Source organism: Lynx rufus, unplaced genomic scaffold, assembly GCF_022079265.1.
Source record: "Lynx rufus isolate CCGP_SWC_20201006 ecotype Redwood Valley unplaced genomic scaffold, mLynRuf1.p SCAF_3, whole genome shotgun sequence".
Taxonomy (NCBI): Eukaryota; Metazoa; Chordata; class Mammalia; order Carnivora; family Felidae; genus Lynx; species Lynx rufus.
In genome coordinates this window covers 194,906,575-194,929,336 of record NW_025814845.1, presented here as the reverse complement: position 1 = coordinate 194,929,336, position 22,762 = coordinate 194,906,575, and the positions used below count along the sequence as shown (strand labels likewise).

General features: G+C 42.5%; 1 protein-coding gene across 1 annotated transcript in view; it reads right to left on the bottom strand.

The window, feature by feature from the left end:
- Positions 1 to 22,504, bottom strand: part of ASB5 (ankyrin repeat and SOCS box containing 5) — a 51,176-nt gene extending 28,672 nt beyond the window's left edge. Inside the window, exon 1 of the mRNA XM_047092431.1 lies at positions 22,309 to 22,504. Coding sequence (XP_046948387.1) covers positions 22,309 to 22,504 — 196 coding nt within the window. The remainder of the gene's footprint in view (positions 1 to 22,308) is intronic.
- Positions 22,505 to 22,762: the final 258 nt, after the last annotated feature.

The window sequence follows — 22,762 nt, the reverse complement described above, 5'->3', positions numbered from 1 at the left end:
CCATGCCAAATTTCTTCCCCAGTTTCCTTTGATTATGTCCATATTCATTCATCTCCAATACCATCACCCTTGGGTCAAAGGCTTAGACCACGCTACTGGATATTCCTGTACTGTAACAGGTACTAACTGTTCTCTCTACATCCATTCTGGCATCGTCCAATCTCTACTGATTAAGTGATATGTCTGGGTTTGCTTCAGAATAATCCCAGGGTGATTTTTGCAGGTTTGATTGTGTACTTCTGCCAAAGCAAGGTTGTATCTCGTAACAGGGTGTTATCTTTCCGCTCAATCTCTGGGCCAGGATGTTATTTAAAACAGGCACCCTTATCATAAAAATTTCTTAGAAAGCTGATGCTTCACGCTAGATTTGGTTTGCTGATATTTTATTTAAGATGTTTGCAGCTATGTTCATGAGTAAGATTGACTTCCTCTAATTTGCCTTTCCTTTACTGACTTTTTCAAGTTTGAGTAACGTATCCATTAAACTCTGATCACTCGGAATGTTCTAGAATGAGGAATTTTTGTAGCAGTTAGTTAACCTGCCTCTGTAGTTGCAGGTTAAGAATCTCTGTGAGGCTGCTGTCTTTGCAGGTGTGCTGGGCTTGAAGTTACCATAGGCTGTCTGGCTGACCGTGGTAACAAGAGCCGAATGTGAAGTTGGGGAGAGCAAAGGTGTACTTGAAGCCTTGAGGAAAACCTGGAACAGAGTTTGTCTGTCTCTGGGGTAGACATCCCTGTCTCCTCAGGGATGTTGGTGCCCTGAGGAGAACTGGTGCCTTTCACCCCAGAACGCACACACAGCTGGCCTGGGACTCCGGAACCCAAGTGGACAACCTGGAGGGAGCTGAACTAGCTGTAGATCTGACATTGCCAGATGGCCAGTGACACGTACAAGCAGGATGGCACAAACGTGGACTGTAAAAGCGGCAGCTCCTCTACTCTGCCATCCGATGTTCTACAAAGTTCTCCTTTGCCCAATCCCAACCCAGACCAACACTAGAAAGGGAATCTTGGGAAGCAGTTTTGGCATAACTAAGTTGACGTGGTACAAAGCCACTAGATGTAATGGTTACTAACTCCATGAAAGGAGCTGGGGACTTGTCCTTGGCTTTCTCTGCTGTCATGGTTCACCTACTAGAAATATTTCTACCTATAATGCTTGGTAGACATCCCAGGTTATATCCTCTGCTCTTGGATGTGTTTTGGAGGAAGTTTTTTTTTTTTGTTTAAGTTTATTTATTTTTGAGAGAGAGAGAGAGGGAAAGAGTGGGGAAGGGAAGATACAGAGAGCATGCAAGTAGGGGAGGGGTAGAGAGACGGAGAGAGAGAATCCCAGCCTATCGGTGTGGAGCCTGATGTGGGGCTCAATCCCAGGAAGATTCTGTGAGATCACGACCTGAGCCGCGATTAAGAGTCAGACGCTTAACCGACTGAGCCACCCAGGTGCCCCTGCCTGTAAGTCTTATCCCGCATTAATATGGTGATACACTTGCAGGTAATATTTCTCTTGGGTCTATTCAACTTTTCTGAATCCTTATTTTTCGATTAAGAGTCAGACGCTTAACCGACTGAGCCACCCAGGTGCCCCTGCCTGTAAGTCTTATCCCGCATTAATATGGTGATACACTTGCAGGTAATATTTCTCTTGGGTCTATTCAACTTTTCTGAATCCTTATTTTTTAGACGAGTCATTAAAAAATATATATTGCTGGCTATTACCTAAAAAATCTGAAAATGGTTATTTTTAAACAAGAGAACTCAACTTATTTATTTAAGATTATTATTTAAATTACTGATCTATTTAGTTACTTATAGTTAGATTTATTTTTCCCATGTTAGTTCTGTACTTTGTCTTTTCCCCACCTTTTCTATGTTCCTTTGTTCTCTTTAGTTATTTTGGTTTGATTAATTTTATAATTCCATTTTCCCCTATTCTCCTCTGAAAGTTATATACTGTATTTTTTTTAACTCTGGGCCTATTATTTTATTCCAACTCCAACACTAAAGAAAGCTGCAATAAAATTATAGACCTAATCTTGTCTGTAGAAGTGACATATTTCAAGTACAAGTTTGGAGGGACACATGTCTCATACCCCAAAGCACAAATTCCCTTGTTCCCTGGGGTACCAGCTGTAAACCACATGTACATCCATAGCTACTTACATCTGTAGCACAAAATACATACATTGCTAATCATTATCTGCCAATTATCACTCTACATTACTATATATGACTCATACCTAGAACCTCTCTTTAGAAACAAGACCTCATATCCAGTGCAGAGAAAAAGTCTTTCCCGAAAACTGGCTAGCTCTTTAATACACCTCAACCTTCTCTTGCTACCCAGTGAAAACAGCCAAACTGAACAGTCACTTCAGTGAAAATGACCCATGCCTCGCTTCAGCCACCACTCTCCTTATAGTTTGTCCTCTGAACCTGGCTTGTCAGGAGTTTCCAGATCACCTTAATTACTCCACAGTTCATTACCTGGAAGCAATAAGGCATATTACAGAAAACTATGCAAACATAATAAAACACAGAAAGATCCCAAAGTTGACCTTGGCATAGATTTAATAAGGAGGGCACTTGTGACGAGCACTGAGTGTTGGATGTGAGTGATGAATCACTCAATTCTATACCTGAAACTAATATTACACGGTGTGTTAACTAACTTGGATTTAAATGAAAACTTGAAAAAGGAAAAAAAAATAGTAATGGTTATTTAAACCTTTTATGGACACTTTGAAGACAGTTGATGGGCCAGAATGTAATAGAAAGGAAGAATGATACTGCTAAATCATGTTTTTCTGAGACAAGATTTTTAAAAGTTGAAAAAAACTCATCTTAAAAAAGAGTAATTCTCCAGACCATCTAGCAGGCAGGTGCATTCCATGGGTCCAGGAAGTAAGGAATGGACGCTTTGAAAGATCAAATAGTTTAAACCAGTATGACTGCCCCAGACACAACCACAGAATGCCAGTGTAGGCAACACATGCCAGCGTGTCACTTACGAGGTGAGTCTGGGCCCTGTGTAGTATAATTAGGCGAAAATGTGAACTCCATCATTGATGATATGAGGAATGCTAAAAAAAAAAAAAAAAAATGCATTTGCAGAAGTAAGTGCTCCTTAAGTAAACAGGATGCCCAGATGTATGCACAGTTAGAAACTGCTGGGTTAATAAAGACAGAACAACACTCAGCTAACCTAACAGAAATAATAAGGTACTTCCTTAAAAATGGTAAAGGTTGTCTACAAAACCAAAGAAACAAAAACCTTCAGGAAACATTATACTTAATGGCAAAATGTTGAAAACTTTCCCTCTGAATGGAAAAATTTAAAAACAGACACTAATTATCACCGCTCCGTCAAACACTGTACTGAAGGTTTTAATCCACAGAATAACTGAGGAAAAAGAAAGAATGGCGTAACAATTAGAAAGGAAGAAACACAACTGGCATTAGTCACAAATAATATGATTTTCTACCTAAAAAACCCCCACAGCACCTACAGACTCCTATTAGAATTAATGAAAGTTTGGCAGGTTCGCTGAGTATAAAATTAATATATCAAAATTAATTGTATTTCTCTACGCCTACAGTATACAGATGGAAAATGAAAAAATTTAACAAGACACTTTTCACAGTACCATAGAACAATTTAATACCCAGGAATGAATTCAACAAAAATATGTAAGACCTCCTCAGGGGATAATAATAAAACCTTACTGAGAGACATTAAAGAAAACCTGAATGAATGGGGAAATATATCATGTTTAGTCATTGGAAGGGCAAGTACTGCAAAGATATGAATATCCTTGTAATAAATGATTGACAGGTTAAATGAATCACAACAAAAAACCCGACAGGTGTTCTGTGAACCACAGAAGTTGCTTCTAAAATTTGGAATTACAAATTACTGAGGATGGCCAAAGCCACTGAGAAAACAGAACAAAATGGCAGAGGGAAAGGAAGGCTTGTCCAACCAGGTATCAAGGTATTTGAAAGCGGTAGAAACCAACGTACTGTGGTTTAGGTCTGGAGAGATGTACCCAGGAAGAGAGTCCATAAACAGACCTTTGTATGAACAGACGCTCTACTTACACAGAAGGGCTGCGGCAGTGACCGTGGTTGACAGAACGTGTGACTGACTTCCTACTAACTGGGAGGAATATAATTGGCTATCCACTTGGAAAAAAGGGGCTTACCACTCAAAAGGTCATTTGCAAATGGATAATTTGAAAGGAAAGCTTTAAGAAGAAAATACAGAAAAATACTTACGGGGGCGCCTGGATAGCTCGGTTAAGTGTCGGGCTCTTGATTTCGGCTCGGGTCATGATCTCATGGTTCGTGGGATCGAGCCCCATATGGATGCCCACGTCAGGCTCTGCACTGACAGTTCGGAGCCTACTTGGATTCTCTCTTCCTCTCTCTCTCTGTCCCTCCCCCATGCATGTGTGCATATGGGTAAGGGCACTCTCTCAAAAATAAATAAATTTAAAAGAAAAAAATTTTCATTATCTTGAAGTATGGCAGGAATTTTTAAAGTAAATTACACAAAAAGTGTTAACCGAAATGGCAAATATTTATAAATTTGACTATGTTTAAATTTTTTTTAATGTTTTATGTTTATTTTTGAAACAGAGAGAACATGAGCAGGGGAGGGGCAGAGAGAGAGAGGGAGACTAAAGCAGGCTCCAGGCTCTGAGCTGTCAGCACGGAGCCTGACGCGGGGTTTGAACCTACAGACTGCGAGATTATGACCTGAGCTGAAGTCAGACGCTCAGCCGACTGAGCCACCCAGGCACCCCTAAATTTGAGTATTTTTAAATAAAGAGCGTCTATTCACCAAAAGAAAAACCATAAAAAGTGGGAAGCTGAGCCACAAAAGATATTTGTAAGTAGTACCTTTAAGTTTTTTTCATTTTTGATTTAATTGTTAGAATATATAAATAACTTCTAAATCCAAGAAAAACAGGGCAAAAGACCCAATAGAATAGATGGCAAAATATTTGGTACACACATCACAATAGTGGAAGCACAGATGGCCAATAAGCATATGAAAATGGCATTATTAGGGAAATGAAAATTAAGCCATACGGTTGCATTAGACCATACATAATCTGCGTGCCCGCTAGATTGGCAAAAATTAAGAATACGGACAATACCACATATTAGCAGTAATGGGAGGGACTGTGAATTCTCATACACTGCGGGTTTCACTGTAGATAAAATCACGTTGGAAAACAGTGTAACACCAACTAAAAAGCCAAAGTTATACATGCTGTATGACTTGGCGATTCTCCTCCTAGCGCTGCACAAACTTGCGTGTACTCGATGTTTATCTCCATATGATTCCTGGTTAAGCCAAATTTGGAATTTACAGCGCTGAAAATGAATGAACTCCAGATACACATAGATAAATGCTTCTCTCGTGCTGTTCGGTGAAGAAAGTAAATCAGGAACATATATTTAGAGAATGGTTCGATTTATATACAATTTAAAAGCAGGCTAAACCAAACTGTCTCTACTTGAGGTATATTCAGAGCAGTGAAGCCCTTAAAGAAAGACAAGAAGACGATCACCGGAAAAGTAGTCACCCTCTGTCCACCCACCCCCTGTCAGAATAAAACAGGATGTTCTGAATGGAAAGGGGACACCTGGATGCCTTCTGAGGTTCTAGGATGTTCTAGGATGTTCTATTTCTTGATGTAGATGGTGGTTAAACAGGTGTCTACTATACAATCTTTTACTTTTTTATTAAAAAATTTTTTGTGAGAGTGAGAGAAAGAGAGAATCTTAGCATGTTCCATGCTCAGTGTGGAGCCTGATGCGGGGCTCGATCCCATGACTCAGAGATCATGCATGACCTGAGCAGAAATCAAGAGTTCGATGCTCAATTGACTGGACCACTCAGGTGCCCATCTGCTTTATAGTCATTTATAAATGTCTGTAAATGTGTTCTGTTTCTTTTTTTTCCTGATGTAGTTTATTTTATGATGACAAAAATACTAATCAACAAAAGGAGGCCAGCCAAAAGGATTTTAAGTAGAGGAGAGGGCTAGCAGCAAACCTAACGGTCCAATAAGAGAAAGGGTCGCACTTGGCTCCCGTCACTCCAAGCAGCAGGACCCGGGGGCCCCCCCTGCTCGCCCGCCTGCCTGAATCTGCTGAGTGTCTGCTCCGTGCATGAGACCAATAAGGCTCTTCTCCCGTTTGTGCAGAAACGTTAGCCGTTCGCCTCTCCGGGACAGAGTGCCCGAGATGACCCATGGGCTTTCTCTTCGAACCGCAAGTGTGCATGCCAGCCAGGGAGAGGAAGGGGACCATGGGACAGAGCACTACCCCAGCGTGGCTGCAGAGGAAAGTCACTAACCATATGTTTCAGGGGACTTTGGGGGACCCCTGAAGTGACTCATTGAAAGCATGTCTGTCTGCAAGACCACAGGGACTGTTCTAAAATAATTGTCATTATGTGTTCTGTGGTGACTCATGACAGTTCTGAGCAGTTCAGTTGAGTACATTCTCCATGTTCTGGAATAGGGCAGGTGAGGTCACGGGTATGATAGATTCACAAAAGGTAACTCGGGTTCTCTATGCTGAAAACTCCTCTGGTCAAAAATGATTCACCAACAGGCAAAATAACATGAAAGAATCATAGTGTTTCAGAGCGAAGAGAGGACTCAGATCCCACGGACTTCAGTGATTGACGGATGGTTTCAAAGGAGCCCCGTGAGGCCAGCAGACCCACCGCAGAGCGTGCGGGCAAAGCCTGGGGCTCTGCCTTCAGACAGCACAGCGACCACTCTATTGGCTAAATTGAGCTTCTGGAGCATAAGAGAAAAAGTCAGTGGCTTAAAAAAAAAAAGCCTTTAAAACCCACTGATTTTGTCTAACTTCTTCATTTTGCAGGTACAGAAACCGAAGTTCAGAGAGGGTAGGTGCTGTCCTCAAGGTCATCCAGAACATTACCAGCGAAGCAAGACCGGAACCAGCCAGGATTGTCCGCTCCCCACCAGTGTTCTTTCCATCTGCCCTCGACATCGTGGGCAGACACACTAAACCGGTGAGCACAAAACCAGGAAGGCAAAAACAGATCTAACAACCTCTGGCCCCTACACTGTAAGGTTTCTGTAAGGACTAAATGAGCTCATGATCGCAAGGGCTCCGGACAGCCCGTGGCGTCGGACGGAGACCAGAGTTGGTGTTTGCTCTCAGATTCTCCTAAAACGACACTTTCCTCGTCCTTCCTTCTCTTTCCCCGCTTGGTTACAACGTTCTGTCCCTGCCGACTGCCAGCCTGAAATTTACACAGGTCCACAAACCCATACAAGGAATGAAATGGGCAACCCGTGTTCTCTAGTCTGAGCCCGACAGCTGCTGGGGAGAAAATCTGATATGCGCCACGGACAAGGACTTAACGTAAGAACAATTTTACACATAATCCTTCTCCTCCCCATAGTTCTAGCCACAAATGGTTTTACCCCCACGAACCGTGTATTCACGGAAGGGTCAGGCGTCGGCAGCAGCTGCGGGTTTTACGTTGACATTGAAGGGAGAGGCGTGCTGACGTCTGTGTCTGCCATGTTGAACGTACTTGGAGGAGCAGGGCTTAGAGCAGGAAGCACAGAAAGTCAGGAGTCCCAGGTGTGCTGGCCTCAACTCGAGCTTGGTGCGAGCGGGCAGCCTCACATACGCTCGGGCTGGCCAGCTCCGGTGTCCCGGGGGCCAGTCTGTCCTTGTGTGTCTGTCCAATCTGTGTCTACCCCTGGCTGTAAGGGCCACTGCTCCGTTTCACCCTTGTGCTTCCTTATCCTGACACTGACATAAACCAATCCCCCTGCCCCCTGCAATCCTTCAGCCGCCCCGGTACAAAGAAGCCAGTTGCGTGATGGGCAAAAGCAAGATTTAAAAAAAAAAAAAAAAGTTTTATGTGTATCATTCCTACCACTTTGGTAACTAAAACAGACACGACAGAATTTGGGGCCCAGGCCTGAAGGGTGAAGAGCTAACATCCAGAGGTATTGTTTGCAGCACATACTGATCTAAGTTTTACGTCAGCCAAACCCCTTCTCGTGATACCTTCTGACACTTGACAAGAGAAGACCCTCTCAGTTATAGTTCTGACGTATGGCGTTTCGGGTGTTTCCTGTTTGTGACACACGCTTCGCGGTGCCCTAAGGAGCATCCGGTTTAAAATGAACAAAGGATGAACATTTAGTAACATTTGAAGTTTGGCTCAGAAAGTTAAAAATTTTAAGAATAAAAATGCATTCCCTGAAGGTGAAAAATCAAAGAGTAAACAGATAGCATCCCTCACCAGAAGGGAAGCGGTCTGGGTTCGTAGGCGATGATGAGTAAGATACCTGAAGACAGGTACGCTGTACGAGTCAGTGAAAAAGAGACAAGGGAAAGGGTTTGTTTTGTTCAGGGAGGACAGTTAGTGGCAATCCAGGAGGTAAAAAGGAACCAGGGAAAAGGGACAGTGAGTCTGATTCAGAAGGACAAGGAGTGGAGGGCGTTACTATAGATTTCGATTCTGGACAGTATTGATTTTCTGTCTTCATTTTTCCTTGAGAATTAACTCCCAGAGCCTCTCCACGAACATATACGTAGTGTCCATATGGGTCCACACCACTGGGCGAGGCCTGACAAGAACACGCAAAAGCCTGTGTGGAAAGTGGTAATAAAATCCATGGGCTTGAGTGATTGTGAATCCTCCTGCTTTCTACCTTCCTTTTTGCCTCCTTCATTTGTTCCTTCCTTCCTTGATTATTTGAGTCCCTGCCACATGCTAGGCACTTTTCTGGGCTCCGAGGATGACACGAATCTGTGTCTCCAAGAGGCTTACAGGCTGGTAACGAACCGACCCGGTGGCAAAGTCAATGTTGAATCTGTTTAGGATATCCCATGGACGGTGAGGGCGGGGGCGTGGTGGGGAGCAGCACAGGGCACTAAGGGATTCTGTGTCTGGCCGGGATTATCTCAAAGACCCTGAAAGAGAGGCTGAAACCAGAAGCAGAGATAGTTCCGGAACAAGGACATTACTTGCTTCATACTATAAACCAAAGAAACAAAATCCCACAGAATAGTCAGGATGAGTGATGTCAGAAGCAACATCAAAATACCAGGGCTCATGTTTTCACTTTCCTCTAACTAGATCAGGAACCTTGAGTGAGTTCCTCTACGTTTTCAACGGTTTCCTTCTTTGCAAAAGAAGCATTAACGCCATCGACTTTGTAGAGGACAGTTATGAGGATGACAAGGGATAGAATGTATGGAAAGACTTGGTGAATTACAAGAAAAATAGACCATATTATCATCAGAAAGTGTAAGACAGGTCACGCAGAGTTAAAGCTGGGAATAGAAAAGGTCAAGAGACGTGCTAACCACCCCTATTAGGTCCAATTACAGGGAATTTGAGAAACAAGAGATTCACTTTTTTTCCATTTCTCATCTTCTCCTCCTTCTCCAACATTAACCACATAATATCTACTAGGAAAGCATCTCAATTTAAGAAAATGTGGTATATGAAACATTTATACTTACAAAATAAATAGTTTCTTTCCAAAGGAACTCCTTTAAGTGACAAGTTTACATGGTGAGACAAAATCCAGTGATTTACTAAGAGCTGTTTTGTACCCAACTTATAAAGTACAACTGTACCCCTCTCTCTCCCTCTCTCTTTATATATACATATATATATATATATATATATATATATATATACACACACACGCACACACACATAAGTATATATATATATATTGATTGGTATATATATGCATATATATATACACATGTACGTGTGTGTGTGTGTGTGTATATATGTGTGTGTGTATATATATATATATATAGATCAGTATTTTACCAAGTTTTAAAGCTTCAAAAGCACCTAGGATATGGCTATTAGGAAAAATAGCATGTGTGTTAGAATATTATAATTCTGTATTATAACATGGAACTGAGGTCTATCGTCTCACGAAACAGAAGGCCAGTATCGTAGCGGTGTCATTATTCCTTAAACAGCCTACGGCAAACCAGGCTAGACTCAAGACACCTCACGAAAATGTCGGGGTCGTCAAACACTGCTTTGTTACTCAAAAACGCTGCTCTCCAGTTAGGGATATCGCGGTTAGACATTCCATTTTGAGAAAGTTCTTTGTCCATTATCATATTCCTGCCAAATTTCAGTAGCAAGGCCTCATTTCTGATTTGAGGTTGAGGTCCACACCGGGCCATGTACACTGTAGGTCCATGCCGGGCCATGTATATTGCAGGACAGCAACTGGTCCCTCAGACCTTGCAACTAACAGCCTTCATATCCCTACGGCTTGCATCACTACTTTGTTCCCAGGTTATAAGGCATACAGTTTAATGGTCTCTTACTCAAGAGGCAAGACGAAATCATTATTTGTGATTTATTATTTTCTCAACAGAGGCATAGCCACCTTCAGATAACCTCTGCACTAACCTCATAAAGAAGCAAGTGTTCCAGGAAGCTCGTGGAGGGGTATTTTGCAAACCTGTGCACAGGGCCCCAGACAATTTAAAATACTGATAGGCTCTGAGCTTTTTCAGTGAGCCTATGAAATAATCCTGCGTCCTTATTTCCAGTTATAATCTGCTTTGTTTTTTTTATAAAAGGGTTATTTTTCTCCCTTCTGATGAGAAAGAAAAACAAATGCTTTTTATAAGATATGTCCAGTGAAAAACTATGTTTTGCTAGCTTCCTGGAGAGGCCGGCTGGCAGAGAGAAACAGAAAATAAAGGAAAAAAGCCGAATCCCTCCACGAACTGACTCAGCCCTTCACGGCTAGTGTTGTCATTATTGTTTTTTGTCTTCCCTTTTCAGCTGCCAGGGATTAAGAGGAAAGAAAATAAAAGGGCAAGAAAGTTTGGCAGAGAAAGTTAGTATCTGGTGCTGTGATACTTTGGAGGTGAAGCAGCTTCAGCTCCTTCCATGGCCCTCACTCCAGAAAAACAAAGAGAAATCTGTGATATGCCATTGTGCTTTTACAGCAATGCCTTTGCGGGAAAGGTGAGGTTTTCCTACAGCAGAGCCGTGAGCAGGTTGGCCCAGGAACATTCCCGTCTGAAGGATTTCTGTCAACAAGAGTTCCTTTGACAGAGTAAGATGGCAGAAGAAATGTCTGCAAGTAATTCATTTTTTTCGTATTTATTCATTTTTGAGAGAGAGAGAGAGTGAGCGAGTGAGCGGAGGAGGGGCGGAAAGAGGCCGGGGCCAGAGGATCCAAAGCGGGTTCTGTGCTACAGCGGTGAGTCCCATACAGGGCTCAAACTCATGAACTGTGAGGTCATGACCAGAGCCGAAATCAAGACCCGGATGCTTAACAGACTGAGCCACCCAGGCGCCCTTCCGTTGGTTGTTCTTAAATAAACACGTGAATAAAGCCAACCACTTAAGCTTCTGAGACCATCTACCTGAAGAGCTAATGCGACGGTGGGCAGAATGCCCCAGCATTACTGTGTGCTTACAGCAACTGTTCAGCAAACACCATTTATTATAATTTCACCATGGGGCGCCCGGGTGACTCAGTTATTACGCATCTGACTTCGGCTCAGGTCATAACCCACAGTCCGTGAGTTCAGGCCCAGCGTCAGGCTCTGTGCCGACAGCTCGGAGCCTGGAGCCTGCTTCGGGTTCTGTGTCTCCCCCTCCCTCTGCCCCTCCCCTGTTCACACTGTCTCTCTCTCTCTCTCAAAAACAAATAAACATTAAAAAAATTTATAATTTCACTATCTTTTTTTATTGATGCCTCTCTGAGCTACTAAACTGTGGCAGTTTTGTACCGTTTCTGAAGAACTGTAAAGTAGCGTACAAAGAGCTCACTGTTACAGAGTGACTATAGTCCACAACACTGTGACGAATGGTTTAAGTAATTAAAGTATATCTCATAGAAAATGTACCATAACCATCTGAAATAAATATCATTCTGTCTGTTTTACTAATGAAGACACTGAGGCTGCAGACTTTAAACAACTTTCCTAAGATCTCACAGCTGGAAGGTGCTAGAACCATGACAGAATAATCTATGTATGGCTAAATCACTGTTATCTGTAATGGGATTTGAAACTCCATTTCCCCCTGATTTAAGGTATTTTCTTTATTCCATTAGTCTTTGCTGAGTTTCTTCAATATCCAAGGCATTGTTTTTCTTATATGCCACTGGCTGTTATTTCAAAGACCAAGTGACTTTTCGCTTAATAAAGAAGTATAATTGCCTTCTCCAAAATGACAGCACTATTTCCCTGCAGTCTTGTTATAATTCAGTATCCAAGTATTTGGCAAGAATCATGTTTGCCTCTTGAGCCTCAGGTTAATTACAAACTTCTTTTCTTTTCCTTCTAGTTAAATCCCTTGTCCTTCAAAACTCTTATCAAAATATTTTGTTACAATGCTGTAGAACCAGGTTTGTGGTCATTTGTGTGTGCTATTTAAAACGAACCTTGAGGGGCGCCTGGGTGGCGCAGTCGGTTAAGCGTCCGACTTCAGCCAGGTCACGATCTCGCGGTCTGGGAGTTCGAGCCCCGCGTCGGGCTCTGGGCTGATGGCTCAGAGCCTGGAGCCTGTTTCCGATTCTGTGTCTCCCTCTCTCTCTGCCCCTCCCCCGTTCATGCTCTGTCTCTCTCTGTCCCAAAAATAAATAAACGTTGAAAAAAAAAATTTAATAAAAAAAAAAAATAAAATAAAACGAACCTTGAAATGATTATAAAAATCTCTAATACAGCATCTAATTAATTTTCATAAATCAAAATTCCTTTAAAAAATATTATTACTTCCAACGGGCCCTAAACATCGAGCTCATTTAGACAGATTCCCCTTTCCTCCACATTCCTAGACCATCACGCCAGTTAGGTATACAAGTATTTTTTCAGGACTTAATATTCTCTATACAGGAGATAGTCTCTCCAACCCAAATCACTCTTAGTTTGTTGCTTTCTTTGAGTGACTGTAGGTAGCCGTAAAACTTGGCTTCTAGACTAGATTTTACCAGATGAGCAATTTCATCATAATGGCGGAATGGAGAGAACAAAGCTCACATTTTTGTGTAGCGTCCTTTTTCTTCTTGGACAGTCACTATGAAGAAATATTCATTCCTTCCCAGACTCAACAGTTGTGTGATCCTGTGGGTTTGAACTCTGAAGGAACTAGCACTTTTTCCTTTTCCTAATTCCCCATTCCGGATAGAGAAGGAAGTCAGACCCAAAGCTTCCAAATTCAGAAATTCATTTGGTGCTCCACACTGTGCTGAACGTTCTGTATTACTTGCCCTTGATGGATGATAGGAATCATCATTACTCTAGTGAATGAGGTGGTGTGGAAAACAGACGCAGCTCATCAGTCTCCTCAGTAGATCATCAGAGATGTGTTTGGTTGTTACGAAGGGGTTCCGTTCCCCCCAGACTCACAACTTACGTGCTCCTTATTGACTGCCGCTGTGGTGTGTTGGGAACTCTTTAGAATAGCTTCCTCCCACGCTTTGGTAGCAGTCGACTCTACCAACTGACAAGGAATTGCGCGGCATCATGAGGGCGCAGAGGCTCCGCGGGCCTTAACTTCCATGGCTCTCACCGTCCGTCTTCATTTAAACCAAGCTGCACACTTGATGACTGAGACTAAGCCAGCGTTTCTATTTAAGAGCATGAATGGCACTTCGGTATCACGTTTCAGTTTGTTTGTCCTCTGCCCATAGTTTAAGACTCTCAGCCTTCTGGAAAGAGTGGCTGTGTTTCTGAATGTTTCTATTTTGCTCAGTAGGTAATGGTGGCATGGAAATTTTAGCTGCCCTCACGGAGACAGGATGGCTGCCTGCCACTTCCCATGCTTGCCCACATTCCTGACGCGCCCAAAATGTTTACCGTTGTTGTGATCCTTAGGAAAGAATGCTGAAAGGTTGCTCAGTTGTGACTCATTTTATGAGGGGGTTAGGTTCCCTGAAGATGAATGTGACCTACATCCTATTTTAAACAAGCGGACACCGTTTATTTGTAAACACCATTTTATCCTTTCTTTAAAGAAAAATTCCTCTGAAAGTCCACCTTCTGAAACTTCATAAAAGTAGGGCTGTCCCGTTTAGAAGAAGGGGCCCCCCCGGGAACCCTGTCCCTGCACGCTGACACAGCCTCTCCATCCCACAGGCTCTTCTGGAAAACTCCTAAATCTACTTAGAGGGCAGATTTTTTTTTTTTTTTTTTTAATCTGTCCCACAGTAACTGATGGAGAATTAGAAGATTCAGAAAAAAAATCATTCTAACAGATGTTGTCCCCAAACCTAAATTTCACAGAGTGGACTGGTTTAATCACAGGCCACCTGGAAGGGTTGGCAATTTAATAATTTATGAGACTCTCCTTCCCTGATCTGCTATCCGGTGGGCATCTGCAGTCTTAAAAGCCAACGGTCTCCTTTGTAGCACTGCTGAGAAAAGGCTGGAAAGAATGAATGATTTGTTCTTCATGCAGCTGGTAGAGAAGAAATGCCAAAAGTTCTACGGACTCCATAAGCAAACTCTTCTTTAAAAAAAAAAAAAAAACAACTTTGTGAGGGTGGTTTCAAATGAAGAGGCTTTCCAAATACCCCACCTGCTCTCAATGCCATGGTTCATCTATCACTGGGGACAAACCTTCCTGTCTTCTCCCTAGGTTGGAAAATGAGCTTAATGTGCTAAATTGTTGCCGGAATCCTCAGAACCGCCAGAGAGCCACTCCGAAGACGTGTCCTGCTGATTCCACGAGGAGGAGGTATTTTGTCTTCTCTGAGATGGAGTTTGCGAAATACACATAGGGACGTATTAACTCATTACACCAAGGATTCTGTAAAATACTTCCGGGGGTAGTTATTTCCATCCTTAGGGAACGGCTCTTTTTTGTGTAGCCTGAATCCAGTCAAGGCAGCAGAAAGCTCTTACTAGAACTATTTACTTGTGGCTGTCTGATTTGAGAAGACGTGCCTTGACTGTTCACACTGGCACCAACCGCCCCTCTATGGATCCTTATCTAACATTTATCCATCAAGCTTTGCCCCAGATGAACCAGGCTTGCTTAGTTCCACATTCTAAACGTCCTCTTTGCGCTTATCTCCAGCTTGGTGTCATCGCCACTCGTGCATAACGAGATGCGGTCTGCCTCTGAAATTGACTCTCAAGCCCCACTTTCTTGATGAAGGGCCCGATACTCTCAGGGGACTTCCTTAGAAAACACTCATTACGGAACTGAACCGTTTTTATCTTAGCACCGTATGGATTTCTACTTACGTGCCGTTTGACTGTTATATATGTGCCGTTTGGCCCCACATCACCGAGTCTCCTTTTGCTCATAAGGGAAGTCATGCCGCACATGTGGTAAATACATAAATCTCTGTAGGTGCACGTACGTAATATACAGACACACGTATTCATCTATGTGCGTGTAGCAAGGACATTGGGCCAGAAATAGGCGTCCAAGTACTTATCGAACTGATTTAAATTCACAACTGTTATCAGTTATGCCAATTAACAAGAAAAAACTTATTTCATTAATTTACCACCTTCTAAAAGAGTAAATTCAAAGGCAGAAGGTCCAGACCTACTTTTTATTCTTCAACTGTCCTTATTATATAAAAACTACAGAACTGGTTATAACAATGCCTCCTATCAATATATGCAAAATTCATTTTGAAATTTTTTACTAAAATACCTGTTATTTTTCAAATGCCTTAGTGGATAAATAATAAACATACTTATTCTTGCCTAAAAACACATTCTTTTTTTTATTTAAAAAAAAATTTTTTTTTTAAACATTTATTTTTGAGACAGAGAGCGAGCATGAACAGGGGAGGGGCAGAGAGAGAGGGAGACACAGAATCTGAAACAGGCTCCAGGCTCCGAGCTGTCAGCACAGAGCCCGACGCGGGGCTCGAACTCACGGACCGTGAGATCATGACCCGAGCCGAAGTCGGACGCTTAACCGACCAAGCCACCCAGGCGCCCCAAAAACACATTCTTTTAACAATAAAACTTCGGGCTTTTAGGTAAAAATTTAGGCAAGAGATATGTGAGTCAGAAATAATAATAATAATAATAATAATAATAGACTGAAAGATGAAACAGTGAATGGGGGAGTGAAACTGGGGAATTTGGATGGTTTTGAGCGTTAAAAATAAGGATACATGCACGATTATGGGAGAGAAAATGCGTGTTGTTAGTACAACTTTATGTAACTGACATGTCCCAGGCAGAACTATTCTTATCCCTACGCTCTTGCCTCTTTGCTCCCCAAGCTCTTCTTTAGCCTTGTAAAATAGCACATCGCACGTTTTTAAACTACTCGGTTATCAATCTGTCTCCCAGTAGACTACACACACCTTTAGGAAAGGGACCGTGGTGCGTTCGTACAGTTTGTCCTTAATGCCTAGCCCAGTAAACACGGTAAGTAATAAAGGAGCAAGTAATCGAATGACCTAAGGAAGGGAGAGGGAAACAAAAGGTACGAGAAGAATATTCCTAGGAAAACCAACCCCTCGCGAAGTTATGAGTAGGCCAAGTTCTTTAATTCCAAAATTCCATTCATTTCTCCAAATACAGAGGAAGAGCAAAGATACTAACATTAAAAACACGACAGTCTTTGTGAACCTGGAACTTTGTTCCCAGATTCCGTTTTTAATTCACAGTATTATAATGGTCTCTTCCCAGAAAAGTGCTCTGACATTTCCAAAAAATAATAGAGCTTGGGCAAAATGAAAATTGCTTCAAATTTTTTTGTAGCACTTTTGATTATAATGTCGTGTCTTTTGTCATAGATAACAGTTCTATTGATTCAAGTTATTCTTACCTGGAGCTCCATCTAAGTATAGAAAATGTGCCCAAAGCTGTCACATCTTCACGGTATTTTTACACCTTTATATAATGCACACCATGAAAGAAGTCATCCTACAGGTTTGCCTCTTGAAATTTTTCACTGCTGAGATTCTGAGGAAGTTCCTAACATAACTAACCCCACACACAATCCACACGGCAGCACCGAAAACTACATAGAATAAGTTGCTCCTTGAGTACAGGTAAGATGAACATTACTGCTGCTGGAGTTGTTGGCATCTGACATATAGTTAAATTCCTAAAGCTGTTTTTAAACCTAGGATGGACTTTTTGATGGAGGAAAACATGACATTACATTGCATAAAATTCTAGCTGCTCTTCCTACCCAGCTGACGTTGTTCTCCAAGATTCCCGGCACTTTTGCCATTTGGCCTTTGGTGGCACATGGACACTGGAGCCTATTTTCAACAATAGATACGTCAAAAAAAAAAAAAAAAGGGTTGCATGCTTAATGGTCACCCTAAAACCAAATTCACGAAATCATAAGAACACAAAGCAGTCCCTGAAGAGTCTGCATGTCGTGAGACTGTGTTCCAAGCAGCCTCACAGGGAGACATTACTTTGGTGAATTTTTCCACAGTGCAAAATCCGGTCCGTGGCTTTGCACCCTCAGCAGCCCGATCTATGAGCAAAGCCGGAGGAAAGGCACACGCCGGAGGCGGGCTTAGAACTCAAAGAGCACAAAACGCTAAAGACCGCTGTCAAGATCCAAATATGTTAATTTACAACAAGGAGCAGCGTGTCGGAGCACAACACCCGTGGGGGCAAGCCAGCTCATTCTCTTTCTGTAGACACACCTCCCGGAAGAGCCAGATCATAATGGCAAGGTCACTTGGTGATGAAAAAATGGAACAGAAGTCTTACGTAACTCAAATGGAAGGCCAGGATTCAGATTCCAGTTCCACCACTTCCTGATTTACCCTGATGTCTCACAGGAGGGAGCAGTGACCCCGCAGACTCACCTAGCAGCGAGGGGTCCACCCCCCACCCCCCACCCCTGCAGTGGCTTTGGCTGGGAACTGCAGGCTCACCTCCGTGGCTCATCAGCCCCTCTGCTGAATGACAGACGTTTCCTTTAGATGTGTCCATGTCTAATTCTGGGAGACAAACAGTTACCCTAAAGGAATCTCTGCCCTCTCTGCCAGTGCCATTTAAAGGTGTCATCGGATTCGTTTCTTTTTTTCTTCTTCTTATTTATTTGTATCATCATTCTTCTTTTCTGTTCACGCCACCACCACCAGGCAAGTCTGGCCCCACATCTCCCCACGGCAGGAGCCTAACTGGCTTACGTCCTCTCAAGCCTGTCTCATTGTCCAACTCCAAAGATCGCTACTACATGCACATGTACTTCAGGTTAAGGTTCTATACATGTGTTTTCCCATTTCCCCCTTTCACTCATAGCAGAAACTCCCAGTGAATCCTAGTGCCTTCAAAGTTAAGTTTGAACTGCTTAACCTGCCATTCACATTCTTTTGTATCTGTGGGGCACCTGGGTGGCTCAGTCAGTTAAGAGTCTGACTCTTGATTTCTGCTCAGGTCATGATCTCATGGTTTGCAAGTCTGAACCCCACATCAGGCTCTGTGCTGATGGTGCAGAGCCTGCTTGGGATTCTCTCTCTTTCTCTCTCTCTCTGCCCTTCTCTCTGCCCCTTGACCCCCCCCATCCTCTCTCTCTCAAATAAATTTTTAAAAAATTTTTAAAAAATTCTTTCATATCTGTGCCCAATTTATTATCACTTTCCTACTATATGAACCTTGGCTCTAGTTAAATCTACTGTTTCTTAATATTCTATGAGCATCCCTAATCCATGTTTCTGCTTGTTCCTGGGGTCAACTCAACATCAGCCTCCTCAATTAGAATAAACTACCAGCAGGTGGAGAAAATACATCTTGCATTTTTTTAAGTTTACTTATTTTGAGAGAGAGACAATGTGTGCACACAAGTAGGGGTAGGGGCAGAGAGGGAGAGAGAATCCCAAGAAGGCTCCATGCTGTCAGCACAGAGCCTCACACAGGGCTTGATCCCACGAACTGTGAGATCACGACCTGAGCCAAAAGTAAGAGTTGGATGCTTAATTGACTGAGCCACCCAGGCACCCCACATTTTGCCTTTTTTATAGCTTGCTTTCTCAGTGCCTTGCTACCAAAGGTGTTCAAAAACAGGTGCTTAGAACTGGCCCTATCCGCTAGTAGGTAAAACCTCTGAACTTTCTTCAGAGCCTAAGATAGAATGTGAAAAGTATTACCCTTAACGGAAGAGAGATGCCGTCTCTTGACGTGTCCTTGGGGCATTCGTTAGTAGTTCATGGCTTCTTCTAGGCCCTTGGAGTGATTTCGTAATATCACTGTGCTCCCCCACACCCTCATTGGCTGTCTGTATTGTTTAATACCATAGCTGAGAACATCTGTCAACTCCTGTTAGCCTCACTGTTAGTCTCAAAGTATAGGGCTAGCTTTAAAAATAGACTAGTCGTCTCGTATTTTAGAAATTGCAACCAGGACATTTAACAGCTACAATGATACGGGGGGTGGCTATATAGAAAAGTACAATAAATAGGTCCCTTCAGTGCGATGGCGGAGTTGATAAAAGTCTTCAGTACAAAAGATGAAGAGGCAGATTTGTAAATTTCATTGGCATCGCAAAGAGATCAAGAAGGAAATAGTCTTAAGCTATTTCATCTGCCATTGAGCCTTCGGCATTCTCGTTGTGTAATCATACCCTGGTCCCAAGCCTGACTGGAAAGTACTTGAAGAAAAAACTCTACCCTGCATTGCTCAAATACAATGAGCTGATTTGCAACAGCATCTAGTAAGACACAAGTTTTTTACTTCATGCCAAAGTACTATGGCTCGTGGGGAGGACATCCAGAATGTTGTCAACAGAGTCCTCTGTGGTTGTGAAAGACATGAAAATACATACATCATCTCGTGTTTCATGGAATTTGGCAACTCTCCGTCAGAAATGTTGGGGAACAATCTGGCTAAGTCTTGAAAGTAGGAATGAGAAGCCTAATTCGAAGTGGAATGAAGGTGATAATCTTTCCTAGGCAGGAGGAAATTGCTAGATGAAATGAAGATAATTAAGCTTGATTAGTTAATTATAAAAATACAAACAAAATGAAAATAGTCTGATTGTAGGAAATAAAAGGAAGAGCTATGTTAAAATGGAGAAATAAATAATTTCCTAGGCAAAGAAAAATTAACTCTTAGAGGTAGGAGATCAAGAGTTAAAAAAAAAAAAAAGTTCATTAGGTACCTGCCTATCCTCCTAATATTACAATAAAATTGGAGACGAATTATGCTTGCACTGAATAAAAATTATAACGATATATTCTATTGTTTGTAGATTAATACAAGATATGAGAAAGAAGAATTTTGTTAAATCGACATAATATTAAAACACAAAGCACAATTTTTCAAAACCTTATGTTTCCAATTAATATTCCCAGGAAAAGATTTTCCATTAATGAGTGTTTTCTTTCTTTCTTTTTTAAAAAAAAGTTTATTCATTTTTGAGAGAGGGAGACAGAGAAGGAAGAAGGACAGAGAGAATGCCAAGCAGGCTCCGTGCTGTCAGAACTCACAGACCGTGAGATTGTGACCTGAGCTGAAATCAAGAGTTGGACGCTTAACTGACTGAGCCACCCAGGCGCCCCTCTTTCTTTCTTTTTTAGGGACATGATCCTAGAGTTCTAATAGATCTTCACGCAGGCTCATAAAACTAGACGGGAACATGGAAGGCTTGTCCTATATTCCTGTGACCTTCTGGCATAAGCACACTGAGATCACATTAAAGAGGAGACAATTGTCTCCACTTATTTATGACTATGGACAAAAAGGAGCTACCATGGCTTTCTCTACACATCTACACTTTTTGTCACCCCACAAAAAGTGTAGATGTTTAGCCAATATTTCACGTTATGTTATGTTCGGCAATTCTCCTAAGAGGTAGACAAGATTTGACCTGGAAGTAATGGGCTACAGGCTGCCATGAGAAGAACTTCTATCACCTTACGATCGTGTATGATTGATTTAATCTTATATCTAGAAATGCGGTTTGTGTTTTCAAATCTAGTTTCGTATGTTTGCTGCTTTCTAAACAAAATATTCCGTTTACCAACACAGCGTGCGCCACATTTAAATAGTTACAGCCGGTCCAAAGCTGGGCTGCTGGGCAAGGAATTACGTGCTGCCTGTTCCCTCTGGAGCCCATCTTCTTGTGTGAGTTTCATACTGGCGTTTAGATTTTCCACACTCTGAACTGAGTACATAAATTTCTCACTTTGCCTAAGAACACTCTTTCCCGGGAAAAAAAAGACTTCGTATCCATCTCACATACCAAAAAAGATTTTCTACCTTTGTTCAGCTTTCCACGTACCTACAGAGTAACCTAGATTCTAAAATGAAGTATTCCACAAATGGAAAAGGTAGAAAAGCAGATTTTAAGAAGGCAGACTTTCCATTCTAAGTGCTCTTTTTTAAAAAACTAAGTTTTCTCATTCCTTGATGGTACATTTGGATTCTGAAAATTTAAGCTCCTTCAGAGGTATCTGGGGTCTAAAGTGTGCATACCTCCCTGATGATGTTCAAACCAGAAATTAATCAAAAGGCTGTAAGGAAATTAAAATGTCACCCCGAAGCTCACCATAACAACTGTTTTACTGTATAGGATATCAGTCCAATAGAATAGAAATGGTTTTACAACCTTTAAATTTAGCCTATGGTTAAAATGACTTTCTCGTTTGGTCTCATACTTCAGTCTCTTCCTGAGAGACATGGGTAGACGTCCTTGGCTACACACAAAAAAATGTGTTAACTCATGTTCCTATCCCCTTATAATCAAGTTTCTACACACTGGGGCAAAGCAATGACAGCTCCTTCCAGAAAAACACACGCCGTAAATCCTAGTATTCCGCAGGCCGTGTTTTATTTTCTAATCTTGGCAAAATAAACGCTGTGAAAAACAAATACAACCTTCACCTTTCTCTTTTTCACAATCGACTAAAGAGTTGATTTAAAAATCATAAAAATCCGGGGACGTGTTAAAGGACAACTGAAGTACGATCGGTAATGGAAGCCTCTAGAATTACAGCGCGGCCAATGCAATGTTTAAGGTTTTCAAGAGTTGGGTTTTTTTTTTCTTTTTTCTTTTTTTTTAACAGAGAAATATATCCTCCATGGTAGGTTTCCACTAATCTCTCTGGCCAGGGTGCCCCGATTTTATGAACCCAGGCCTTTGCACGGCAAAATGATTTTCTTTTTCCTGGAGCCGTGAGGTTAAGGAATGTTTTCGTAAGGGGTCTGGGGGGGGGGGGAATTTAACGACACAGTGGGCTTTGCAGCGGCCCCTAAAGCAAACACGCGAGGTTTCCTCGGGCTGCGGCCGGAGCATAACCAGCCTCCGCTCCAGACGGCAGAGCGTTATCGTAAACATACCTTGGCCTTGGGTGACTCCGTAAAACTCAGCTGCTATCCTGGCCGCTTCCTTGCGGTTGCCTTTGACGATGTAGAAGTGGCTGAGGATGGCGAGGCTGATCTTCACAAAGAGCTTGAAGCAGAAGAGCGAAAGTATGGTGAAGTAGACGTTGGAGAGCTGCTGCGCAAACGGCCGGCTCTCTTCCAACAGCGACATCGCCGCACCTGAACCCTGCGGGGCCGTCCGCGGCGCTGCGAGTCTCGACCGTGCCCGGCTCTCCTCCTGCTCCCGAACAGCTGGTCCTGAGGAAGGAAAGCGTCAGCTGGTCACGATGCCCCGGGCTCAAAATATTTATACCGTCCGTCAAAGGCCTCCGCACGCTGCGATTGGCCTGACGCTGCTCGGCGGAAGCCAGGGCACGCACCACGTGCTCCGCCCGCTCGCCCGGCGCCTGACTTTCCGTGCTCCGCGTGG